Below are 21,217 nucleotides of genomic sequence, written 5' to 3' on the forward strand. Positions count from 1 at the left end.
ATATGTTAAGAGTGATTTATGATGATGATGCCATGAAAAAGTATAGTGTATATGAGGGGTAAGAGGTTTGAAAAAGGCTGTGGAAGGTGCGAGAAAAAATGAAAGAAACAAGTGTCCATAAACCCATCGAACCTATGAAAACATAGGCATAGCGCAGGCATCTAGTTCAGTCTGACAGATGATTAAGTCCATAGTTAATGACAGAAAAATTAAGTTTAGACAGAGAAACAGTAAGGAAGATTTTGATCAAGCATTTAGGAATGAGAAAAATTTCTGTAGAGATGCTTCTGCAAGTTTTGAGGGAAGATCAAATGAAGAGGTGGTTTCATGTTTGTTTGTTCTGATCTTTCTTCACAACTGGCTGTTTTTGGATAGTTATTAACTAGTGATGAAACTTGGCATAGTATGATCCTGAAACAAAATGCCAAAGCATGGAATGGAAAACATCTTCAAGATTGAAGAAGGCATGAATGAAACAATAAAAAGTTTGTCTGGATCAACAATTGTAAAGGCATATTTCTATTCAAATGTGTTAAACAAGGACAAACAGCAAACCAACATTGTTATTTAATAGCACTGGCAAGATTAAGCTGTTTGTAAGAGGAGACCTGAACTTTGGTCCAATAATGAAACTGTTCATCATGACAATGCTCCTGAATATGATGCAATAATTGTGTGCGAGTTTCTGGTTAAAAACTGAACCATCCTCACCAGTGTTAGCCCTTTGTGGCTTTTGGGTGTTCCTAAAACTGAAGAATGTCTTGAAAGGATACAAACTTTTTTGACATTTCTTACATTCAGTATCATGTGATAACAGTACTAAAAAGCATTCTAGAAGATAAGTTCCAGAAATGTTTTGAATGATGACAGTATCATCTAAGTGTGTTATTGCATAAATCAATTACTTCAAAGGTTACAGTAGCCACTAGTCTACAGGTAAGTGAGTAGTTTTTATGTATGCTTTCTGGGAATTTGTCACACCTTGTATACTACTTCAGTGGATTTCTAATGTTAATCTTACCCATACATGAGAGAAGTGTACCGAGACTTTTCTTGAAGAGTCAGGTTGTATTTTGGGAATATTTCATAAGGAATGCTGTTCCAGAGGACAAAGATAGATGGAATAAAATAAGAGTATCAGCAGATTCAGTGTACTTGCAGTTGCACAGAAAAAGGATGTTGGGCAGCTGCTTATTTTAACAAGTCCAACTGTTTCAGTGACAATGGAAATACCTGTAGAACAGACAGAGCCAAAATGCTACATCTGTGAGACAGAGATTTAAGTGTATGTGAGAGCGATCATCTATGAGTCTAAATGCTCTCCTCTGCATACAGTTAATAGCTGGGTGGGTGAAAAATAGCATCTTGATTTTTCTCCAAAGTAACATGTCAAGTATTCAAATTCTTGGGTAGTTTTTCATTAATCAAGCTCAGAGTAATGCAATGCAATTTCTACTAAAACGCAAAATATCATATAGCATTTTTCTGTTTATATATATATATATAGTGTGTATGTGTTGTGTTTTCCACTTGGGTTGAGTTATGTGCAATTTCAAACAAAGCAATTAATGCTATGATGCCAAGCATATGGCTATTAATTGCATGCTTCCTGGATGAAAAACCTGAATTTCTTGAAAAAAACCATTGCCAATGCTGTATGAGACCAGTTACCTCAACTTCAATTGAAAAGTCATTATAAAGGTTGCTTTACATCCTAAAAGGGAATTCAAATCCAGGTCTTTCCAACGAAAGAGCATAATAATTACTGACCAAGCCATGGAGGTTCCATGTTCTACCTCGAAAATGTAAGCATTACCACAATATTTTTATTATAATATATAAATTCAATCCAATTTTTGGAACTTCAAGAACTGGTGAATGATATAAATAGAATAATGTTATATAAACATTATTATCATCATAACATTAATTATGGGTACAGACCATATCAGTCTGTTCTGGTCTCATTATCCATCCAATATCCTTTTTTTGAGGTCTACTCTCCCTTCTCTTCCCAATTGGCTTATATTTTAGTATTTGTTTAGGATGTCGGGTGATGGCCATTCGGTTTACATGTTCAATCCATTTTTGTTTACAATTGTTTAGTTTTTTCTTCTATTGATTTTGTTTTTAGTTCTTTTAAAATGTCATCGTTCCTTTTTTGATCTAATAATGTGTATTTTGCAGTTCTCATAAATCTCATTTCGCTTGTTTTTATTCTTTATTTATTTTGTTTGTTTATTGTCCAAATTTCACTGCCATATAATAATGTGGGCACTGCTAAAGTGTTGTATATTTTCAAGTGTGTTTCTTTTTGTACTATATTTGGATTGAGTGTTCTATTTATCAGGCCTATAATCTGTAAAAAGTTTGAAGTGTTTAATTTTATGTCTTTTTCTCCTTCATACGATATTTCACTTCCAAGATATTACAACATAGAAAAAACTTCACATTTCATATTTAAATGGTATCTTGAATGTATCCATACAGGAATCCAAGATTTGTTTATAACTGAGACTTGCAAGATAATGTTTAAACATAAAATGTTGCAAAACGTTTTAAGAAATGTAAACTGAATTAGTGTTTGCATTATCCACAGTCCTAAAAATAAATAAATAAAATTAAAGATGGGATGATATGTGCACTGTACCATAATAAAAAAAAGCATTGCAATAATATCATAAATCAATAAACTGTCATCAAAATGTTCTATAATGAACAAATTTAGAAGCTACAACTTTTACTGACCAGTTCAATACCTCTCTTGAGGTTGTCCAAACTTAAAAATCCTGTGAACTTTATTGCTAATGAGATATTTATAATTTTTCAATAAAATTCGAGAATTTATCAAAAATTTTGAATATTCATTAATTTTGATAAATCTCATTAAAGGTTTCTTTAAGTTTTTCAGAAAATAATAAATGTATAAAAGCAAACCTCAATAGTACATGTAGCAATCCTCAACTGATTTTTTAATTCCTCAATTTCTTTATTTTTTTCCTGAAAGAGAATAAATATTCTTTTGTTGATATTGGGGTTGCTTTATCTAAAATGCAATTTTATTTAAAAAGATGTGAAAGTGTGATTTATTTTGAAGTTGAATTCCCTCTCATGTAAATCATTCCAAAATTGTAACTAAAGAATAGATTGAACAATGCTAACTTATATTTGAAAAGAAAATCTATAAACTTGCAATAATGTTTTCAAACAAAAACACTTATTTTTTCATTCCTTTCAACATACAAATTATGCTGTCAAGTGAAAAAATGAATCAGCTAACTCAGTTCTAGCAGTTTAATTCTATTTTATTCTACACTGTGTCATTCAGACTATCTTAATCCATTTAACTACCACTGTATTATTTTACAAAGTTCATACTCCCTATACATCTTCCTTAATGGATTCTTATCATCTCTTTCTTGACCTTCTTCTTTTCTGGTACTATATTATCAAACACTTTTCTAATTTGCTCCTCCTTATAACCTCTTCACACATCTGGCCCATCTAAGATGTCTTTCTCATTTTTATTTTTCTCTTACACTAAAAGGAGCCCATATATTTTCAAATTCAGTTATAATCCCTCTTTATAACTCCCTTTGTCCATCTCAGAATCAACAATCCTCTTCTCCTCTGCCTAAGGCGCTGCTGTTTTTAACTTTAGAGGGTTCATGTTTCAGCTCCATATAACATTTAAATCTGATAATAAAAATTATTTATAAGATCATGATAAAAGGCACCTTTTAGTTATAAATCAGACAATGTGTTAATTTTGTCCAGTCTGCAGGCATTCTTTCTTTTAAACCACTTTCCCAATCCTCTTCTTCCTTTGGTCCCATAATACTTAAGTATTTAAAGATTTCTGTACATTTTATTAGCCTTTTACCTTTATCCATAACTTTTCTTTCCCCAGTGTCTCAGTTTTTTCTACATCCATTTTCAATTCTCCACTTGTGGAGCGGCAAGAAAAATCTACAAAGGCTTTGTAGGTTTCTATTATGGTGATAATTAAGTCATCTGCACAGTATATCTCAATATGTCTTTATTTATTTATTTTTCTATCAGTGCCTCTAGAACAGGGATCAGCAAACTTTTGAGACGGAAGAGCCAAACATCTCCCTCACAACAATTTAAGAATTATTCGAGAGCCATAAATATATTTTTAGAAATAAGGAAAATTTAAAGTAATATTATAGTAAATTTATAGTAATATATAATAAGTTATAATATTAATTATAACTTGTTATATATTAAGCATTGAAAAAGCAGTATTTCCCTTGCCTTGTAATTTACGATTGAGCTGATTCAGTTGTGATGTAACGTCCATCATAAAGTACAATTTTTGCAACCACTGATCTGTTAATTCTGGATAATGAACATCCTTGTTGTCGAGGAATGGTTGATTTCATTTATGCAAGATGCAAAACGCTTTAACATGTCGCTTCGAAAGCCATCGAACCCTGTTGTACTGGAGAAGATCTGAATACTCGCTCTCCATTTCACTTAGCAACTCTTTAAATTGTCGATGGTCAAGTCTCCTTGCTATAACGGTGTTGGTAATCTTAATTACCAATTCCATAATTTTACCAATTTCTTAAATGTTTATGCACAAAGTGCTTCCTGGTGGAGTATACAATGTAAAGTAATCACTTCATGATTAATCTTTCCTTTTAAAATTGAAACAAAACCCTTTTTCGCTCTCGTCATACTTTTTGCACCATCAGTTGCATTTGACACAACTTTATTGAGTGGGATATGATTTTTTTCCATGCATTCAAGGACGACATTTGTTATGTCCTCTCCACGCGTTTGGCCCTTGAGTGGCAATAATCCCTTAAGTTCTTCTCTTGAACCCTCAGATGATACATACCGCACAAAAAGGGAAACTTGGGCTGTGTCCTTGATGTCGCAAGACTCATCTACTGCAATTGATAAAGCTGAAGCTAATTTAACATCTTCGACTTGTTGGTTGGTCACATTTGAGGACATTGTAACTGTTCTATCTGTTACTGTTTTGGCAGATAACGCTGTTTTTAATTTTATTTAAAATCTCCGCTTTGTTTTTGAAATCCTGAAAAAGTTCTCCAAATGCATTAACAAAACAACATTTTATGTATTCACCATCTGTGAATGGTTTTCCTCTCTTAGCGATCTCCTGACTCACTACGAAGCTTGCAATGTTAACATCATTGGCAGACTCTCTCCAATAATTAAATACAGAACTTGATTTTTCAACATTTTTCTGAAGTTCTTCAACTGCTCTCTTTTTTTTTTTGTCACCGACAGGATATTTTCTGGCAAATTAGCCAGCATGGTTGGCCAAGTGGTCAACGTATCCACTTTCTAGCCAAAAGGCTGCGGGTTCAAATCCCGCCGTGGCATGGATGTTTGTAATTGTCTGTGAAAATATTAGTGGTGGTGGTCGGCGGTAGATGGCATTGGTGTAGATGATGAAGGTAGTAGCGAGTGGTGGAGATGGAGAGTTGTGGAGTAAGTGCCCTCCCTCGATGAGTCTTTGGACTCCCTGGAGGTGTTATATAATAATAATTAAAAAAATGTGGCATGTTTTGTCATGAAGTGTCTCTCCAAATTTGACTTTTTGTTGTGCGCCAGTTCTTCTTGGCAAATAAGACAGGTTGGAAGACCATCTGAGTTCGAGATAAACGCAAAAGATTCAGTCCATTCAGTTTTAAAGTCATGATGCTCATCTTGTTTTTCTTAGTTTTTTTCTTCATAGCCATGTTGAAAAGCACCCTAAACAATATATTTTATTTAACACGTTATATAAATACATTATATAAAAAGAAAATAAAAAGAACTAAGTGATTATTCAAAATAATAAATGACAATAATTTGAAAATATAATAAAAATAAATCTCACTAGTAACACGTTTCATTGTAACAGTTGCACGTGAAATAAAACACGCCCCGGTAAATCGCGACCTTCAATGTATCTAAATATAATAAAACCAATATTATATATATATATATACATATATATATACATACATACATACACGAGGGCTGTTCAATAAGTAATAAGACTAATTTTACTGTCGCGAAACCACTTATCACAATATTAATATTAATTTCTGTGGAATAAAAAAATGTTGCTGTCTGTATTAACAAAAGAGGTTGATAGATGGCATATACAGGCTGATATGCCAGAGTGTCACATGACTAAATGCAAGCTTGTTTCGCTGTGCCTACGAGCCGTGACTAGTCGTCGAAATGGAAGCATCCTTGGAACAGCATCATGCGATTAAATTTTGTGTGCGTTTGCAAAAATCGGCATCGGACGCTTTAACATGATATGCGAAGCTTTCCACGATGAAGCAATGTCGAGGGCAAGTGTTTTTCGCTAGCATAAAACTTTTAAGGAAGGAAGGCAAAATGTGGAAGATCTTGAACATGAGGAAAAACCTTCAACGTCCATCACAGAGGCAATGATCAACACAGCAGCGATTATCATCAAGGAGGATCGCAGAATTACAGTCCGCCAGCTGCATGTTGTCCTGAATATTTCTGTGGGAAGTGTTCACTCAATCATGGCTGAACATTTGGGACTGAAACATGTTTGCGCCTGATGGATTCCCAAACTCTTGACACCAGAGCAAATGCAGCATCGAGTGGATGTGTGCACAGAAGGAAAAGAAAGACTGGAACAAGAAGGCGACAACTTCTTAAAACGCATCATTACAGCAGATGAAGCTTGGTTGTATCACTATGACCCTACAATGAAACAACAAAGCAGTGAATGGAAGCATCCGTCTTCGCCTACCCCCCCCCCCCAAGAAAGCAAAAATTGTAAAATCGGCTGGTAAAGTTATGATCATAATGTTTTTTGACTACGAAGGCATTGCTTACCAACAAGCTGTAGAAGCCGGGAATACTGTAAATGGCTCATACTATGCGGACGTTTTACGGACAATGGTACAGCATGTCAAAAGGCTTCCTTTTTGACATGCTGTACCATTGCTGAAGAATGGCTTCTTATTGCACCACGATAATGCAAGGCCACATATTGCTGGTTGTGTAGTGGACGTTTTGCAGAAGAACAACATACATATCCTACCACACCCTCCATACAGTCCTGATCTCGCACCGTGCAATTTCTGGCTGTTTCCTCAGCTCAAGAAACCACTAAGAGGTCGCCATTTCGAAAGCAACAAACCATGTGTAAAAGCTGCGGAGGTGGTTTTGAAAGAACTCTCAAAAAACGGACTTTCACATGTGTTTAAAAAAAGTGGACGCAATATTGGGACAAATGCATCGCATCTCACGGTAGTTACTTCGAAAAAGACCATGTAAAAGATGATGATTAAAAGTAATCTGTTTTCTGTATAAATATAGTCTTATAACTTATTGAACAGCCTACGTATATATATATATATATATATATATATATATATTTAAAATTATATATATTATTATAATTGCCAGGTTGCCTTTATCACCTTAATGCAGTTTCTGGATGCACTCAGCCAAAAGAGAATACTAAGTTGCAGAAAGAGCAAAGCAACATGGACTCTGCTTTAGCATTTCGCCATTGCCAACATTGCCTTACCCAGTAGGGGCACCCATGCACTCACTTATTAGTCACTTTGTTGCTCTGCAAATGATCTCAGATGTCGAGGTACCCTAAAACCTAATTAGTCACCATTATGTGAATAAAATTCTTTAAAAATTTTATAAATGAAACTATGATAGTTTTATTTTCATTTTTACTTCAGAGCCACATGTACATACCCAAAGAGCTGCAGTTTGCTGACTCCTGCTCTAGAACTATACCACAGAAACATGATGATAGAAACTTTCTTAATGTCAAAGTACAGTGTATTACTTTTCAGCCTCAAACATTGCAGAGTATATGTATTGTACTCTGTTACTCCATTCCTTCTTAATGCCAGTATAACTATTTTTCTAGTACCTGTTAGCTTGGTTGGCCATGTGGTTAGCATATCTGTTCTCCAACCAACAGGCTGTGGGCCCAATTCCATCATGGGTATGATGTCTTGTGAATGGTGAAAAATGAATTTCATTACCTAGTGTGAGACCATCACCCTGCTAACTGAAAGCCTGAGGTGTCTTGAGAGAGTTCCATGTTCAGTCTCAGAGCAGCATTTCTGGATTAGCTAACCTTCAGTGCACTCATAGTTCTAATACTAATGTACTATAGGCTAATAGCTTTTCATAGATGGGATTTGATTAAAATAAAAAGTGTAGCACCAGTAAATGTGCCTTTAACATTCATAAATTCAAACTGCAGGTCTGAAGTCTATGATCTATCATTTTTTTTCAAAGTTTTCAGTAAATGTTCCATTAGCTCCATCCCTATAGAGTTGTGTAACATTCATATCTTATCTATTGAAATTAGAATAATAAAGCTCTTTTTTACACTCTTTGGGTATTTCCTTCATTCCTTCCTGTTTGATGCAAGAAGGGATGAAATAAATCAGGACATTAAAATGTTCTGATTCATTCTATCCTTCCTCTTCCAAGCCTTATCACTCATTTCTAATATGGATTACTAAAATAAAAAGATGTATTTCTTTATTCATAGACTTTTTCCTTATGAGTGATTTGAAAGATGAAACACTAGCACAATCACACATGGCAGAAAGCTTAACAATGTATATATGATTAATTGAAGTACTTGCAATAACACTGCTAAATGGTAATTATTACTATTATTTTTATAGCTTTTATTAAAACTTGTCAGGACATCAATTATCTTCAGACCATACTGCTCTACAACTCATGATATTACCTCCACATTGTTAATCTTCCAGTCATTTATACTTGTTCAATTGTTCTGCTTTTTAAATCAGTCACTTTCCTTTTTTACTCATGATACAGAGCAGAAATTTTGTGAATAAAGAAATTTTTTATGCAAGTAATCTGTATTTAATTTTTATTATAATGTTAACTTACAACTAAAAGACAAATCCATTACTCTCTCCAATTCTTAGAATGTCCCTATTTTCATTCCCAATGTTTTCTTTAGGCATCGGCTTTTTTTCTTTTTACAAACTTCTTCACATTTCTCCAGTAAGATAATTTTATTCCATATTATATTCAACTGTATATACCCATGGTGGCCAAATCGCGTCTCGCAAGCCGCATGTGGCTCTTCTTAAGTTTTATTGTGGCTCAACTAACAAATAAAAAAATTTACAATTTTTCTTAATTTTCTATTGTTTTTAATTTTTCAGTTAACTACATTGATGTTCGGCAACGTAGTTATATTTATATTACCTTATCAGAAAATTAAAAAAGATACATTAAAAGATACAAAAGAATCAACTGACATCATAGACCAACCACAATTGGCAATTTTTATTCATTTCGTTCTTGAGGATGGAATGACGCGAGAAGAATTATTAGATTTAATAGCATTAAAAGATAGTACTCGTGGCATTGATATTAAGAAAGCTTTTGATGTTGTCCTTAAAAATGTTCCAAAAAGTAAATTCGTAGCTCTTAACAATTAACAAAAAGTAAATTTGTGGCTCTTAACAATTTCTGGTAGGTAACTATGGCTCTTACTGCAAAAACTTTGGCCACCCCTGGTATATACTACTACTTTTTTGTCTTTAATGTATTACTTTCCCTTTAAGAACTTCATTAACTTCATCTGCTTTCAATTTTAGCCTTGTGTTTCTTGATCTAGCCTTTTAGCTTTGTGTTTCTTGATCTTCAAGCTTAGAAAAACATGCCAATAAACTAAGATTCAACTGGAGAGTGAACAACATAAAATAATGCTAATAAAAGGAGAATGCATTAAAACTTTCCTTTTCTGGGTTTAGCGGTAATTGGTTTTTGAATTTTGACTTTTCTGTACTTTTCTAAATGCATTCCAGCCAAGCATTGTCCATCTTTTGACTGTTTCCACAGCATTTTGATCAACTGATATCTTTAAGTTTTAAGTAGGATCTGTAAGCCAGCTGTTTTGTTAGCAATTTGTAGTTTAATGATATGAGTTTGTAGTTCATGTTCACTGGGAGTAACCTTTATCTGTAAAGCATAAATGGCTTAAATTTCTCCCATTTATCTTTAGACCTTTTCCTTCCCAATCCAGGAGTTTGAATCTTTCTTCTATGGTGTGAATAGTTTTGGAGATATTGTGTTAACATGTCTTATGCCTCTCTATTACCACCAGGAGTATATGCCACTCCTGGGCGAGCACTATTTTGCTGCTCCTAATTCAAGAAAATATGTAGAATTAAACACAAAAAATGGTGTTTTTATAAGTGAGATATAATTTTGCCAGTTTTTTCCACCCTCCAAACTTGCCACTTCTAGGCATTGCCTTAGTTGCTTTAGCCCTTATTTCCACAATGGAGTTGTTTCCATTAAAATGAATTGTTGCTGTTGAAGTGGTGTATGCTGATTTGATGGTGCTTACATACAGCTCCTTTACTTGTTGAATTTATAGTGACTAAAGTATCACGCAAATTTTTAGCAAACCAAAGGCTTTCTCATAATCAATAAAACCAAGACATAATGGAAGGTGATATTCATTACAGTATTCAATAATCTGTTGTACAATTGAGTATGGTCCACTGTGCTGAATGCCCTGTTCTTTTGGCTGTGTAAGGTCTAGAGGTAGACAAAAGCCTATGAGCCAAGATTTTTGTAAACAGTTTGAAAATCACTGACAGCAGATTGATGAGTTAATAGTCTTCTACTTCACCTTTATTGTGTATCAGAATAACTGTAGTTTTTTTTTCCATGCTCTTGATACATCATTTTTCTTCTTTTTTTACAAAGGATAAAAAGTTTGCCCAAGATTTTGTAGAATGCTTCTCCACCTACTTTTAGAAGTTAAGCTATAACTACATCCTTACCTGCAGTTTTCCATTTGTCATGCTCCACACAACTTCTTCCAGTAGAATTTGTGACACCTTGGTTATTTCCATTGTCTTTTCATCGGTTTTGTCAATCCTGATATAATATGGAGTAAAATTCAATTCTTTTTGCTATAACATATCTATTTCTGGGTAAGTTTCCTTCTTGTAGTTTGCTACAACCAATTGTTTATTGCTTCCCCCCCCCTTTGAGGCTGTGGTTGCCTTCATTCATTATTTTCGTTCTGTAGTAATAGCTATTTCAAGCGAGTACAGCAAAAGGTTCTGGTATTAAGGTTTATCTGCTGATAGATTAGATCAGTATTATTATCTGTGTCAAGATTTTTAAATCTGTTGTTTAATTCACATTGCAATATATATTTTTTACTGTTGAGTTGTACATTAAAGTCCTAGTTTGGTATTCAAAACATTTTTGTTTCTTTTGGGAATTTACTTGAATCTTACTTCATACCACACAAGATCAATGCCTGAAATATATAAATTTGATTACCGAGGATAAAGTCAATTTCAGTAGTTCTTCCATTTGGACTTTTCCATGTTCCCTTTCTTTTTGTAGATAAAAATTATTGCCATACGAATTAACCAGAATGTAGTAAGTGAGCAAAGAGGGTCACAATATCAGTTAGAAATTTGGGACATTTGTGAAATAGGCAGATACATCAAACTGACTAATATAAATCACCTTTGCTGAGTGTGACATTCTTAATTTTGTCAATGAAGTGTATGTTTTCATATACCAACTCCTTGAGCATTGCTACTAGTTCCTTGGAAAGCAATTCAGAAAATGTTTGATGGAAGAAACAGTGAAAAAGAGACATAAATAGCACATGGAGGATTTGTACAAGAAATATGATAATGTTGAAGGAGAATGATAGAAGACGAGAGAATACAAACAGTAGAAGAGAGGGAATGAGAGAGAGAGAGTTATGAGAATGGTAGAAGAGGAGAGAATAGGAACAGCAGAAAGAGAGGGAATGAGAAAGAGAGTTATGGGAATGATAGAAGAGGAGAGAATAGGGAAAGTGAAAGAGAGGGAATGAGCGAGAGTTATGGGAGTAGGAGAGAGGGAATGAGAAGAATGCGAGGGAGAACTGGAACAAGGGATAGAGTGATGTCAGGAGGGCAGGTGAATAAGGGAACACAGAGAGAAAGTGTTAGGGGGGGGAGAGAGAGAGGGAGGGATCATGTGAGCAATCGAGGAACAGGGTGGTAATAGGTGTAATGTATGGGGACTCAATGATCTGTATCTGTTTTGTGCAAGATAGGATTGATTGAGGAGTGTATGCCTGGAGAAACAATAGAAAGTGTGGCTATGGCAATTAAGGGGGGGGGGTGAAAGGGTGGACGAGATGATTGTGATGGTAGGAACAAATGACTTAAGAGGAAATGCAAATTGGGCAGCAAGAGATATGAGATTCTTGCTTGAGGTTGTACGAAAGAAGACGCACAGAGGAAAGATAGTGTGCGTGCTGATATGATAGTGACGAGCTGAGCAGAAGAACAGTAATATTGAATAACATAATAGCTAGAATGTGTCAGAAGAGAGGATTGGAATATGAGGATGCTTAGAGGGCATTTGAGCACAGAGAGGAATTGTATGCGAGAGACCGCTTGCATTTGAATGAGGAAGGACGTAGGCATCCGGAGAGATTGCTGTTCTGAATGAGCCGGTAGGTCAATGCAGGGAAACTAGAATGCCTAAGGTGAATGGTAGCAGGGTATGGCCTCTTGTGGAAATGGGTACTTGAGAGAAGGGAGACGATACCAGGTAACGCTTAGCCCAGTGGAGTATAGAGGGGATAATGCTAGGTATAGAAACAGCGGCATTTTTATGCTTTATACTAATGCCAGGAGTATACGAAATAAAGGAGAGAAATTGGTGGCGCTGATAGCATCAGCCTGCTCAAAGATTATTGGGATCACTGAGCTATGGTTGACAGAACAGGATATAATAACAGGAATAGAAGTAGCAGGGCACAGCATTTTTCAGCAGGATAGGAAGGGAAAGCATGGTAGTGGTGGTGGAGTACTGCTTATGTCCTCTAAGAGTGGAGGCTTTGAAAGGCAGTGACACTAATGATTTTGATAGCATATGGTGCGAGGTAGAAGTGGGCAAGATAAGATATTTAGTGGGGTGTTGCTGCAAACCAAGGAGCACAGAGGGTGGGGACTAGGAGATGTTTAGACAGTTGAGCTTCGCAAGTGCAAGAAGAATGATTGTTATGGGAGATTTTAACTACAGCAGTATAAATTGGGGAGAAGAAGATGCATGTAGTAATAAGGGAATGGAATTTCTAGAATTCTGAGGGACAAATGCCTTAGGCAACATGTAATAGAGGGAACAAGAGGTTCAAGCGTTTTTGGATTTGGTCATAGCATCAGAAGAGTTGATAATAACTGAGATAACATCTGTCCCACCAGTTGGAGAGAGTGACCATGTGGTTTTGACTTGGAAGATGAAGTGACATGTAGGTGTATCAAAGAAAAAAGAACGTATGTGGAATTATAAGGCAGGTGATTATAATAGTCTTAGGTATTAACTAGGGGGCAGTTCCATGGAGGGCAGAATTGGAAGGCCAGGATATCATTAGTGCTTGGGAAATTGTGAAAGAATATTTGTTAGCAGTAATAGTAAGCTGTATTCCACGAGTGAAGATGTGGACACAATTTGGTGTAAAGTGGATGATAAACAATATCAAACAGGAACTGCAGTTGAAAAAGAGATTATGGAAGAGATATAAGGAGAGGGGTGGAGGGCAGATACATGAAGAATATAAAATGCATGCCAGGAGAGTGACCAGTATGGTGAGGAAAGCCAAACTGGAATATGAGAAAAGATTGGCACTAAGATCCTAAGAAAATCCTGGGGAATTTTTTAGCTATGTGGCCGGTAGGAGGAGAAATGATTGTGGAAGAATGACACTGTGGGATAAAAATGGGAATACAGTGACAGATGCAGAGGATATAGTGAAATTGTTCAATGAACACTTTATTAGAATATTTCATCCTGGAGGAGTAAATTTTAATACTAGAGGGATAGGGCAGGTTTGAGGTTTAGGTGCAGGAGGAGAGCGTGTTCCAAATACTGAGTACTCTGGATGTCAATAAAGCAGTGGGACTGGATGGTATTTCCCCACAAGTTTTGAGAGAATGTGCTAAAGAACTGACAGCTCCTTTGACCTGGCTTTTCAATGAAAGTCTGCCTACAGGAAAGGTGCCCAGGGAATGGAAGGAAAGTAAGATAGTGGCATTGCATAAGGGCGGTAGCAGACTGGAAGTGTCTAATTATAGGCCAGTTTGTGTGTCAACAGTAGTTAAGATTTCCGAGAAATTAGTTAGGGACTGTATACAGCACTGGGCAGATGTTATCTATGAGAATCAACATGGATTTGTGAAAAGGCACTCTTGTTTTAGTAATCTGCTAGCCTTTTATAATAAAGTTACAAGAGCAATAGATGAAGGGGGAAAGGCATATACTGCCATTATCTTGGATTTAGTGAAGGCATTTGACATGCCACATGATAAGCTGATGTTTAAGTTGCACCACATGGGTTTGGATGTCAGTTTGGTCAACTGGATTCAGGATTGGCTGTCCAATAGGTATCAGAGTGTTGTGTATGGTGGAGCAGTTTCAAGGAGGTAGAAGGTTACAAGTGGGGTCCCACAGGGCTCAGTACTGGGACCTATATTGTTTAATCTTTATATCAATGACATTGTCAATGGATTGCAGGGAGATATTCAGTTGTTTGCGGATGAAGCAAACAACTGAATGAAGCTAGGAAGGGTTATTAGTAATGGTGCAGATGTGATAGCCCTTCAAGAAGATTTGAATAAGCTAGATAGATGGACAAATGAATGGGGGTATCGGTTTAATGCAAAAGCAAAATGTAAGGTCTCCTACATACTGGAGGAGGAAGGGGAGACAAGAGATCTGGAGTTGATGATTGATAGATAGAAACCTGAAATTCAGAGGACACATTGCAAAGGTGGTGAAGGTAACACAGAGGATTGCTGAAATAATGAGCAGGAAGCTGATCTGCAAAGATAAAAGAGTTATCATTCCATTGTATAAGACCCTGATCAGACCACACTTAGACTATTGTTCTCAGATTTGGTACCCAGGATTTGAAGAGGATAAATTAACTGTGGAAAGGGTACAAAGGCAGATAACAAAGATGGTTTCAGGAAACAGTGTTAGTTATGAGGATCGGCTGAGGGAATGTGGACTGCAGAGTTTGGTGGACAAAAGGAGAGGTGATATGATAAGACTTTTAAACTGTTGAATGGTGGTTACAGGGTTGACGGAGTGATGACAAGGAGCCATTCCTGGAAGTTACAAAAGGAAACTGTGAGCAAGAGGATGAGGAGTGGTTTCTTCACAGGGAGGGTGGTTGAACCGTGGAATGCATTGCCTGATAGAGTGGTGAGAGCGAGTACGGTCAATGAGTTTAAGTAGTGGTATAATAGACTTGGCGTTTCCTAGGAGGAACCTCCCACGATGAGTCTTGATAGACTTTGTGTTTCCTAGAAAGGACCTCTCACGATGAGTCTTTTGACTCCATGGAGGCCTAAATAATAATAATAATATGAAAGGAGAGAATTTGTTGAGGAACCCATGATAATGAAAACTGAAGTGATATCAGCAATGGAACAGCTGCCAAAAGAAAAAGCTCCTAGAGTGTTTGTGGAATTATGGAGAGCAGCTGTAGTGAATATATATTAACTGAAATTTGTCAACAGATTTGGAAGAAAATATACCGACTTAGAGATTGGAAAACATCACTATTCATCCAAAGTCCAATAAAAATCAAATCCCAGAGGATTGTGAAAATTATAGAACGATTACTTAAATTTCACATGCAAGTAAAGTTAAGCAGAAAGCGATCCAACAAAGGCTGGAACCATACGTGAATAGATAAATGCCACAAGAACAGGTAGGCTTCAGGAGAAGTAGAGGAACTAGAGACCAGGTGGCAAACATGAGATGAACTATGGACAAAACAAGAGAATTTCAGAAGGAAGTATTCATCTGTTTTATTAATTATAAGAAAGCTTTTGATTGTGTGGATTGTAATGAGATCAATGGGAATACCCTAGCATCTAATTCTTGATAAGAGAACTATATGACAACCAAGAAGCTTCAACAAACAGTCTTTGAAGAAACAGTGTTCAAGTTGAAAAAGGGGTGCAGCAGGGTTGAATACTGTTGCTCTATCTTTTTAATATTTATAGTGAATATATATTATGAGAATGGCTAACTTATACAAAGACCCAGCTGGAATTAAGATTGATGGCAAAAAAAAAATTTAAGATATGCAGATGATACAACACTCATAGCAGAACCTGAGGAAGATCTGAAATGGCTGATTCTATTAGTTAAGAGGGAAAGTAACAAACTGAGCTTAATTTAAATAACAGCAAAACAAAAGTGATGGCTTCCAGCAATTTAGATGAATTTATGATAGAGGAAGATTATTATTATTATTATTATTATTATTCCTGATACCTCCAAGGAGTCCGAAGACTCATTGCAGGAGGACACCTACAACTGTCTCAACCACTACACCGAACCTTTACTACGAATCATCTCCATCAATGCCATCTACCGATAAAACAAAAATAAAGATAAAACAGAAATCATTAAAAGTTAGGATTTACTACGGTCCAGAATAAGAAATGATGGTAAATGTGAAGATGAAATTAAAAGAATAGCTATGGGGGGAAAAGGTATGGTATTATTATTATTATTTATATGGAAACTCCATGGAGTCAAAAGACTTGTTGTGGGAGACTCACTATCTGTTAACACAATACCTATCATACATCTCCTCAAACCTATTCACGTTGGGGCACTCACAATCACCTCTGGCAATTCATTTCACTCATTCATCACTCTTCAAGTAAAAGAACCTAGTATGCACACCCTTACTAATCACACTCTTAGACAACTTCCAAGTGATGTTGGAAGTTGTCTAAGAGTGTGAAATAATAACTCTTGAAATATTTCCTCTGAATTTCAAATCTCTATCCATCAAGATCATTGGCCTCATAAATTTCCTGTAAACAAGTACCATCAACATGATACAAAGTGTGTAATCTTTTCACTGCAAGGTGCATTACTTTACATTTTACAACACTGAATTGACAACTACCGTCTTTTGGCCCATACTGCCAATTTATTTAAATCATTCTATAAGATATCTACATCACCTTTATCAACTACTATTGCCCTCCCTAGTTTTGCACCAGCAAACAACTGAATACACTCTTTTAAATCTTCTGCTATATCATTAATGTACAAATTAAAGAGTAGTGGTCCTAGTACAGAGCCGTCCAGGCCCACTGCTATATTCACATTGATATTTTTAAATATAGGGAATGCCTCCAGTTCAACTACCTCGATACTCACATCAGTCTCTGTCACTTCAGTAACTGAAAAGTTACCACCTGGATGATATACCTTTGCAAAGTAACCACTTAGTAATTGAACTATTTCTTCTGCTTCTGTAACTTTCCTACCATAAGCACTGAGTAAAGTTACCTTTCCATAATCATTCTTTCTCTTACTTACTATAAGGCATTTGGCCTGCTTAGCTAATTTTCTCTCAAAATCTCATTTAGCCTTCCTTACCATACCAGTTACCCTTCTTGCCTGTGCTTTATACTGCACATGGGAATACTATCACCTTATTTATATTCCTTCCACAATGTTTTTTTTTTTTTGCAACTCCTGCTTTATATTGTTAGTCATCCACTTAATCCCTATCACTTTATCCTCCTGACTCTAGATATGCACTCTGATACTGCTTCACTTTCCATGCACTGACATTCATTCCATGTAGTTTCTTATGCCATGGCACTGCTCCAAGTTGTTTCCTAAGTCTGTCATAATCACCAGCTTTGTAGTTCTGCATAAACCTTTTCTTGACTGACATTTCCACATTGAGCAACCTCCCAGGACAAGACTGCATGACCACTTTCCCAATTGGAGGAAAAGTTACTATAGTATGTCCACAGATTTGAGATCCTTCGACACTTCTGCGCATGTCACAAAAAAGGAGAATCCATTCCAATAATAAGATAATCAATCTATCTTCTGGGATGAGTTTGTTTATTATTACAGGTCAGTAAGCACATGATTTCGCATGTTGGTGACCAATTAGTACATCTTTCATTTCTTTCTTCCCTCCTTCAGCATGAATCAACTATTCTTGGCAGAAATCCAAGCAAAGCTCTCCAAAGTGTGGGCATACTATACTGTAGTTATAGATAGATCTTCTGATGCTATTACCAGATCCAACACTCTCAAATCCCCTGGTTCCTTCTGTCACATGCTGTTTCAGGTAATTATCCCATAGTAACTGTATAAATTTCATTTCCATTTTGCCATATGCCCTTTTCTCCTTCCAATCTGCTGATGCATGTCATCCACATCTTCTGGACCCCATGTCTACAGCAGCAACCAATGATATATTTTGTCCTATTGGCCCTCTATTTCACACACCAGACAGTCTCAAATGAACAATTTCCATCAGATTTACAATCTTAACTTATATTTTTGTTTGTTGAAGTTCTTCAGCTATCATTAAAAATACCCCTCCTCTTACCCTTTCCTCTTATCTTCTCTGAAAATACAATATCTATTACATTCTATCCATGTGACTACATCATTCTACGACAACCAAGTCTCACCGATGCTAATAATTTTTGGCCAAGTTGAGTTGAGACAAATGCTAAAAACTCCTTCTCCTTTATTTCTGATGCCTTGGGCATTCACGTACATGCATTTCAACATCATCACCTGCCCATTCAGATTTGAAACCTGGGAAAACTGCACCCAGCTCTTGATAGTCAATTCCTGCACTCATACTCATTTGTCCCAGGGATGGCTAGACACATACTTGATTGCCTCCCTTCTAATATCTCTAGTTTTCTTGGTTTTGCAATTCCAACCTCTCACTGAACAACACTTTCTCCAAGCATCTAACTCCAAAACCAATTTATGTGCAGTCCATCAAGCATACACAGGTCCTTAAGTCCATCAATTTCACTCCACACATCTATAAACTGCATACCATTCCTCCTGCATAATCTTCTTCACCCATGTTAAACTTGACAAAAATGATGAGATAGTGATGTAAGCCCACAACAGTTAGAATTGTCAAAGCAATGGCATTTCCAGTAGTGATGTATGAATATGAAAGCTACGTTATTAAGAAGAAAGACAGAAAGCAAATAGATTTGTTTGGCCATACTGTGTGAGCAGATGAATCATTGGAAAAGACAGTTATATTGGGGAAGATTGAGTGCATAAGAAGAAGACTGTAAAAAGAGTTGGATGGACAACATAAAAGAACTTGCAACTTGAACTTACAATTGCTGAAAGAAAGGACAAGAGACTGAGTGGGATGGAGAGCCTTTTTGAACAGGGCAAAACTAATCTGTTCAAATGATCAATCCTTAACCACTGAACTAAATCACATCCTTGACACTTTCTCAGCCAATGGCTACCCCCCCCCCCAAAAAAGAATCCAAAAAATACTTAAACCAGTTATCCACAACCCCCCCCCCTTCACAAAAAAGATTACTCTAAATCCATCACCATTCCCTACATCCAAGGCACCTCGGAAAAAATCAACAAAATCCTAAAAAACATGACTTGACCACTTGTTACAGACCATATAGAAAATTGGCATCCCTTATCCGCTCCACTAAAGACCAACCACTTCCCCTAGACCTACCTGGTGTATACCAGGTCCCTTGCAGCTGTAAATTGTCCTACTTTGGCCAAACAGGCAGGACAGCAAATATCAGAATCTCAGAACACAAGGATTACATCTGATTTCACCAGTACAGCCACTCTGGGCTTGCAGACCATGCTCTGGATACTCGCCACAGAATAAGGTGGAAGAAAGCCACAGTAATACACCGCAGCAAGTTCAAATATGAAAGACTATTCATGGAATCAGCCTCAACCCTTAGAAACATGCCAAACCTCAACAAATTTGGATGCATGAGACTGCCCCAAATTTGGGAAACATTTATCAGAAGAACTTCAGCCCAAAGGCCAAGAACTACCAATATAGCCTGCCGGGGGGGGCACCATCAGGACTTTAGGAAAACGGTATCTTCCTCGCTTCTTTTCTCATTTTTCTGTTATGTAGTACTTGCATGCACTTGTCCTTGTATTCAGTTCCCAAGAAGATGGCAATGTGACGTTGCCGAAATATCGGAAAGTATATATTAAAGTTTATTTAATTTATATTTCTAGTATACTCTATCAATTCCTTAATTATTAGTTATCATGCATAACCAGCGTATAAGCCTCTCTACAAGAAGAAGAAGAAGTCTGCTAACCTCAACAGGTATTGCATTAATCTGTCAGAAATTCGAGAGACATTTGTCTTAAGATCAACTTCAATACATCAAGTGTAATAACTTCTTCAGCATTAGAGGGCACTAAATTAGGACTTGACGTTTTCTGTCCATTACAATTTGAATTGTTTCCTGTACTCATTGCATGTAGAGTAAAAAAATTGTGCTCTGAGGATGCTGCTAATCTGAAATCTAGCAAAAGATAAGCTAGTTAATAAATATCTTTTATTTATTTTTAATAATAATACTAAAAATAAAGCACCAGGTCTGGATTTAGTTACAGATAAATATTTTTAAATATATAAGAGATAGTGCTATCATCCGGTTAACAAAAATTTTAATTTTATAATACCTTAAAATTTTTTAAAATTTGTTCATTAAATTAACAAAAAATTGAAGTCAAATTCAGTGAGATGTAATGAACACAAGCAGTTATTTTAATGAGCAATGCCATGGATTTTTTTTTTTTTTCGAGGAATATTGGACATGTCAGAACTGGATAAATAAAATAACAGAAGAATGATCTGAACTCAGAAGTGCAAAAGGCCACAAGCACTGCTAAGTCTCACAATGATATGTAAAAGATAAATTGCTGTACAAAATCTACCTCTGCTTTGTACATTATGAAAAGACATGCAACACTATCTCTTAGGAATCTTAAAAAAAACATTCATCTGGACTCAAATCATTTAAGAATAATAAAAACACATACTGGAATCAACAATATACAATAAAAATAAACATACATTCAGAATGGCAAGATACAAAAAAAGTAGCTCAACAGGAATGTGTATTATTACTATTGTTTTTGGGGATCTTCTAAAGAGAAATGAAAAGTAATCTAAACAAAGATATCTCAATTAGTAGAAGAAACAAATAACCTACGGTAAGAAAAAAATACAGTACTAATCAGCAAAAACAAAAGTTCTACAAAGTACAGTTAATAAATTAGCAGAGTGCTATAATAAATTCAG

At 35.9% G+C, this 21,217-nt stretch overlaps 1 protein-coding gene across 2 annotated transcripts in view; it reads right to left on the reverse strand.

The window, feature by feature from the left end:
• The window catches only part of LOC150105757 (TNF receptor-associated factor family protein DDB_G0272098-like), a 176,145-nt gene that overhangs the window by 36,336 nt on the left and 118,592 nt on the right, over positions 1-21,217 (reverse strand). For both annotated transcript variants that reach the window (XM_090394342.1, XM_090394341.1), the window contains exon 7: positions 2,938-3,000. In XM_090394342.1, coding sequence (XP_090250468.1) covers positions 2,938-3,000 — 63 coding nt within the window. The remainder of the gene's footprint in view (positions 1-2,937; positions 3,001-21,217) is intronic.

Source organism: Typopeltis vanoorti, chromosome 6 (genome assembly GCF_054136105.1).
Source record: "Typopeltis vanoorti isolate ZY-2024b chromosome 6, IOZ_Tvanoo_1.0, whole genome shotgun sequence".
NCBI classification, from domain to species: domain Eukaryota; kingdom Metazoa; phylum Arthropoda; class Arachnida; order Uropygi; family Thelyphonidae; genus Typopeltis; species Typopeltis vanoorti.